At 40.7% G+C, this 6,777-nt stretch overlaps 1 protein-coding gene across 3 annotated transcripts; it reads left to right on the top strand.

The window, feature by feature from the left end:
- The first annotated feature begins 205 nt into the window (after positions 1–205).
- On the top strand, positions 206–5,931 carry masp2 (MBL associated serine protease 2). Of its 3 annotated transcripts, none has more exons than XM_086109421.1 (6): positions 206–312; positions 380–602; positions 663–840; positions 2,134–2,265; positions 5,169–5,365; positions 5,504–5,931. In XM_086109421.1, the coding sequence occupies exons 1-6, from the start codon at positions 305–307 to the stop codon at positions 5,669–5,671; spliced, it is 906 nt and encodes a 301-aa protein (XP_085965547.1). In that variant the 5' UTR covers positions 206–304; the 3' UTR covers positions 5,672–5,931. The 3 variants fall into 3 exon arrangements, with proteins under 3 accessions (XP_085965547.1, XP_085965564.1, XP_085965555.1); XM_086109438.1 differs by having other exon boundaries at positions 216–312; positions 480–602; XM_086109429.1 differs by having other exon boundaries at positions 223–312; positions 442–602.
- The last annotated feature ends 846 nt before the right edge of the window (positions 5,932–6,777 follow it).

Here is a 6,777-nt window from a genome sequence, read left to right as displayed (position 1 = left end):
CTGGCATCATTTCTTTATATAAATGTGTTATATGTTTTTATAAGGGGGTGTGATAAGCTGTCAGTGCTCCTTCAGACTTGTAAAATGGCAAGATGAAGAAGTTTCAACATACTATTGATGTCTAGCTCCTCTGACATCTGTGACCAGGGGAGGTGGGTGATGATGACGCGGATCATGTGTCTGTCGTACTTTGTTTACCGAACTGTCAGCCAGGAAGGACACACAGGTTCAATTACCCGCAGAGCACCGAGCTGAGGACAACACAATTCAAAGAGAGAGAACATATTTGAAGACCGATGTCAACATGACCAGGTGAGCGTCATTTTTCTTTTAAACATATATTCCAAAAAACTGCTGCACTCACACATAATCGTGATAGCGGTGGCTGCGTATTTGTCCTATTCTGCCTCTTCCATGTGTCGCTGAGTGTGGAAATGACAGGCTTATACGGCAACTTTACCACCCCCAACTTCCCCCAGCCATACCCTGATAACACATACATGGTGTGGAACATCACCGTCCCACAGGGCCACAGGGTCAAACTCTACTTCACCCACTTCAGCATTGAACCCTCAAACCTGTGCGAATACGACTACATTCAGGTACGGTCCTCTTACTCAATTTGATTGTTGGCTAGAAGTGCCTTGACCCTGTCTAAACAGGTTTTGGCAGAGGGGAATGATACCGTGAGGTTCTGTGGAGAAGAAGAGAAGAACGATGAAAGCGCCCCAAGGAACACCGTCATCCTGTCAGCCGGCAACCGCATGTCAGTGGTCTTTAGGAGTGACTACTCTAATGAGGAGCGATTCACTGGCTTCCAAGCATTTTACACCTCGGAAGGTGATGTCAAATAGTGACACTTTTTTTCCTTTTATTTATTTATTTTTGCTTAAGGCACAGATTTGCCTGAATCTGGCTGTTTCCTATGACATGGGTCAAATTAGCAATTATAAAACAGCCTCTTCAAAAAATAAAAGCTTACCTTTAAAATTGAGCTTGAGTCTTAACACATACATTTTCACTTTTATTAATTCGTTACAGAAACAATATGGAATAAAAAATAAATAATTTCAAATGACAACTCTGCTCTATGTAAATTAAGCAGATTAAAGAAAATACAATACTCAAAAGCAGTCTATAAATACACGTATGTAGTTGTTTTTAAATATTCAACTTTTAAAGTGCAGAGTACATTAAAAAACACACCATGAACATTACAACTGCGTGTGCAAAAATGTATATCATCAAATCAAAAATTCCCCTCCATGAGCCGTCACTTTACCGTGGTGGAAGGGTTTACGTGTCCCAATGATCCGAAGGCTAAACTGTCTGGGGCTTTATGTCCCCGCTATGGTCACCCACGCTAAACAGGTCCTAGGTGAGGGACCAGACAAAGCTCAGAGACACCTTCTGATGAATAAAATTATTGGATGGAAAGGTAAGTGGAGCCATGTCGGTAACCTGCTAGCTATTTAGCTAGCCGCCGGTTAGCCACTGGATTAGCGAGCTGTGTGCTCGTGTTCATGATGAGAAATCGTTCCTGAGTCCAAATTCTGTTCCTTACACGATATTTATTGAGGTAGATCCTTTGAAACACATTAATTGCATGTATTTACCAGCCGCTATGCCCGTTTCCACTTGTGTGTTGACATATTTCCGTGACATTCAGCGATTTTACATTAAAATTAGTTTGTCAAAGGATTGCACTCAACTGGGAATAGTATCCTGACTGGTCCACCATATTCATATAGATTGTTAAAATAAATCAACGTTCTCCAAAGCCATAATGATACACTCTCGTCCTTGATATTTAAACTCAGTAATGTCAGTATAACAGACTTTACATCACAATCAATGACGACAATTTAATCGTTTCATGAGGATGGCGCACAAACCACCTGTGCTCATTAGTTCAGGCTCAAAGCGGAAATGACCTCCATCACGACCTGTCTTGTTATTCAGCTAAGTTTTGAGTCCAATTTAAATTCCCTCGAATTGGACATTACAAAAAAATGCCAAAAGACAACCTGGCAACTTGCTGTAGCCTTGACCCACAACCTCCCTTTAACACCAATCTCATACAATCAATTGGAGCATGGAGCATGACCTTTACCCTCTGATTGTCTTTTGCAGACATCAATGAGTGTCGGTCCAATATGCACGAGGACAGAATGTGCGACCATTTCTGCCACAATTACATTGGTGGCTATTACTGCACATGCAGGCCAGGATATCTTCTCCATCTCAACAAAAGATCATGTACAGGTGAGCGAGAGGAAGTCACATTCTATACGTCATCACGAGACATTAATTTGACAAAAGCCGCTAAAAAAATGATCTTGCAATTAATTACCATACAAAATTAAGTCATTTACTTTGCTGTAGTAGTGTCACTGATGGTGTACACTGGAACGTCAGGTTTCTGCTGAATTCAAAGAGATTAGTGTATATTACTTAAACAAATGTCATTTGTTGACATTAGTTGCTTATTTTGATTAGTCTGAACTTTTTCATGTGATCTGATTCTGTGTGTTTTGCCACTTAATTGAAGTGGGGGGGGGGGGGGTTGACAGTGACATTCAAGAACAACATTTGGTTTTATTGAAAGTAAAATAAAGACAGCAACCCTTTTGACTTCACATAATTATTTTCATTTGAAAAAAAAGTATTTTCAGGATTTTACTCAACAGTAATACATGTTTTAATAATTTCTGAAATACAGGCAGTCTCACTTCGAATGCGGTGACATCAAAACTCAACATGTATAATATACATTGATAATAAATGAAACAATTACATTTTGCGACCTGCAGTCACACAAAGTGATGTAACTGCATGTAATCACATTTTTTTAACATAGTGTTAACAAAGCGATGTAGATAACACTGTCAACTGAACAGTGTGCTCAACAAACATTCATATTTTTGTTTTTAGCTGACACAACCTCGAAATATTGACATCTTGACAGATTGACATCTTGAAAAAGCATCTCTCTCTCCCTACGCTTGGTCTTCATGGACATGTGATTCCTAATCTGCTGAAAATGATGATGTCATTCAATCAATGTAATGCTGTCATATATCCATCCATCCATTTTCCGAACCGCTTGATCCTCACTAGGGTCGCGGGGGGTGCTGGAGCCTATCCCAGGCGTCTTCGGGCAGTAGGCGGGGGACACCCTGAATCAGTTGCCAGTCAATCGCAGGGCACACAGAGATGAACAACCATCCACGCCCACACTCACACCTAGGGACAATTTAGAGCGTCCAATCAACCTGCCATGCATGTTTTTGGAATGTGGGAGGAAACCGGAGCACCAGGAGAAAACCCACGCAGGCCCGGGGAGAACATGCAAACTCCACACAGGGAGGCCGGAGCTGGAATCGAACCCGGTACCTCTGCACTGTGAAGCCAACGTGCTAACCACTGGACTACCGGGCCGCCCGCTGTCATATATAATAAAACAAATTCTTCAATTGTGTTAATGAACAGGTTGGCTCTTTTTTAAAATCACAGCGATGGGTCGCACACACTCCGTCAGGGAGTAAGTTTAAGAAAATGTACAGAGAGATTCCGGATGCACCCGTGTGTGAAACGCTTCAAAATTAAGTTAAACACAACAAATCGAGACTGGAAACCGACCAAGTTAACATACTCATAAAAAAAAACTACTAGACATCACAACTGCCACTACCAGTCCAGAAAAGATGGCCCCCTCGCACTCTGCCAATTCATCATAACTGCACAGTCTATTTGTGAGAGATTTCGATTTCCATTCCAGCGGGCAGGTGCTGATAGATTTGACAGTCAAATTGCATGAAGCATTTGATCTCTGCCAAACTGCCAAAAGACACGGCTAATTAATGTTGACTCTCCCGTAAGAGGCAACTTTAAATCGATATTAAAAATTGATACCTGTGTGCAACACTAATAGTGTGCTGACATGAAGTAATGCATCATAATTACTGATTTGAGTACGTTGACTTGATCGTTATTTGCTGGAGGAGAAAGAAGGGAGATAAAATAAATCAAGCAATGAATCGGTAAAAAAAACAAAAAAGATTATCTGTCCACAGATTTTACGAATTATATCAATTACTGCCTCTTTGCAACAATCATTTGTATTGTTCGGGACAACATCTGCACACGAGCTGCGTCACTAACTAAATTTAATGAATGCCATCAATTATGGCGCCAAGAGGAGCCAATTGAAATATATATATTTATTTTTAAAAAAGCAACAACTTATTTTTTGTTTTTCAAAGCAACATAAGTCAAAGAAACCAGGCTTCTACATTACGAGATGTTTCTATTTTAAAGGCTGGAACGCTGTTGGTCTGTCATCTTTTTTTATTTTAACCAAGTGGTTGGCTACTTATTCAGAAAACAACAGCGGAGCTACTCTCTTTCTGTCTAATATACTGTGCTTTCCTCTGATTTCTAAAGGCACATCATTAGCCTAACAGCATGAATGGCCAAATTCATTTTTAATCCAGTTGTTACCAAATCAATAAAAACACCAATGTACTATCGACAAATTGTTTTATTTGGTGTTCCGGAAATGTGGAAATATAATACATTTCTTCGGAAAGCGATTTACATAGTACTCAAAGACACTTGACAACAAGAATCAAGAAATACTAAATAAACAGTATTTCTTGATTCTTGTTGTCAAGTGTCTTTGACATAAAAACATACCATTTCTAACAGAATACACATATTTTTCAAAACACACAAACGTCAAGAAAAGTGGCGGCATTCTGGATGTACAGGTATTGTTGTCACAATTGGTGTTTGTGTGTGTGTGTATACATATACTGTATATATATCAGGAGTTTGCATGTTTTCCCCGAATCTGCGTGGGTTTTTCCCGGGTACTCCAGTTTCCTCCCACATTCCAAAAACATGCATGCCAGGCTGATTGAACACTCCAAATTGTCCCTAGGTGGGATTGTGAGCCTGGATGGTTGTTTGTCTATGTGTGCCCTGCGATTGGCTGGCAAACGGTTCAGGGTTTCCCCCGCCTACTGCCCTAAAACAGCTGGGATAGGCCCCAGCACACCCGCGACCCTTGTGAGGATAAAGCGGATTAGAAAACGGATGGATGGAAGTATTGTGAACACAAATGCAACAGATGTGGCAGTATGTTGTATGGTGTATTTCAACAGTGCCTTGCCTCAGCTTGATGTCGACCAACCTGTCAGGACATCTGGCAAGTCCAGGCTACCCGAGCCCGTATCCACCCATGAGTCTCTGCAACCACACCATCGCTCTTCCAGAGGGCAACGAAATAATCCTGGACTTTATGGAACCTTTTGACATAGAAGGACACCCAGATGTCCCTTGTCCATATGATATGTTGAAGGTCAGTTATGAGACTTGTAAGCAGTGACCCAACAACGAATTCGTCCTCATGCATTTGTAGGCAGTATGTAGCTGCCTTCTCCCCGCTAAGGTGATGTGCTGTTGGGCCAAATCACCCTCAATACTTGTTATTTGGTAGATTTCGACGGCCGGACGAGAGTATGGACCATACTGCGGATCGGCAAGGCCAGAAAGCATCCAAAGCGGAAGTCACCAAGTCCACATTGCATTTAGGTCAGACTCGAGTGGGAAAAACAAAGGATGGATGATCAAGTACACGAGTATCAAGTCTCCGACCCTTGCTTAAACCAAAACTCAAGTGTGTAGATGAATAAAAAATAGCAAAGCCTACACTAAACGTCTTCTTATTAATGTAATTTAGACACAACCATTTTTGGAACAGTGACATTTTTGTTGCACAGTATTTCCCTGATTTTAAGGGAATAAAGAATGCAATCCTGAGATCACATTCAACCCTTTCATGCACCCTGTAATCTCATAAAATGACAAGCCGTCCACTGTAGTAACCGCTGTCCCTGAATTGGTTAAAATAAAATGTCTCATGAGGTTCCGTGATTGGACAGGCTTTGTTGATAAACAGTACCATAGTAATTCCTCAGTACGAATGAGCTGATCAAATAGCGCTTTCGCTAAAGACAGACGTATTGAATGACTAATCAGTTCAGTGAAAAAAAGAAAGTGTCGAGGAACCAAGGATCTGTCAAAGCTACTCCTTTAACCTTGATATGTATGCAGTTTCTTCCTACCTAATTCCATCTGTACTTTTCTGTCAAAACGGTTATTGTAGGGTGCTCCACGACCATGAAATTGCTTCTAAGTTGGCACTTTTGTAATTGCTTGCTGGCATTTTATGCATCTCCGCCCAGCAAGTGTGGTTAAAGGGGCACACTTTAGAGTGGTGAGGAGCCAAAGAAGCACCCTTGTGTTGATTTACTCAATTCTTTTCATGACTACAGTCACGTAGAATTAGGCTGACATGATGACAAATTGGTTATGTTATGAGTCATTTTGGCTGAGAAGAAGTCAATACAATTTCCGTATTTTCCGCACTATAAGGCGCACTTAAAAGCATTGTATTTTCAAAAAAAACAACAGTGCGCCTTATATACAGTATATATATATGGATCAATATTGTTATTTCTTGGACGTAGTATTTTAAATGTAAAGCACGTTGTTGCAGCTGCAATGGTTGTGTAAGCTCGATATACATAAAGCTGTATTGTATTGTATTCCCTTTAGCATTGCTCCACCTTGTGGATGCATAACGCAACCACAGCCACTATTGTCGCTTCTTTTCTATGCGCCTTATAATGCTGTGCACCCTATATATGAAAACAGTTTTAAAATAGGGCATTCATTGAAGCCTTATAGTGCGGAAAATACGGTACTCAA

The sequence above is a fragment of the Hippocampus guttulatus genome, chromosome 1, assembly GCF_054856545.1.
Source record: "Hippocampus guttulatus isolate MCC_2025c chromosome 1, RoL_Hgut_1.0, whole genome shotgun sequence".
Classification (NCBI taxonomy): domain Eukaryota; kingdom Metazoa; phylum Chordata; class Actinopteri; order Syngnathiformes; family Syngnathidae; genus Hippocampus; species Hippocampus guttulatus.
Note: the sequence above shows the minus strand (reverse complement) of the source record. Positions and strands in the feature narration are given on the sequence as shown.

Coding starts and splice junctions, on each gene's coding strand:
- masp2 (XM_086109421.1), top strand. Junction 841..2,133: donor AGCATTTTACACCTCGGAAG/GTGATGTCAAAT, acceptor TGTCTTTTGCAG/ACATCAATGAGTGTCGGTCC. Junction 5,366..5,503: donor GTCCATATGATATGTTGAAG/GTCAGTTATGAG, acceptor GTTATTTGGTAG/ATTTCGACGGCCGGACGAGA.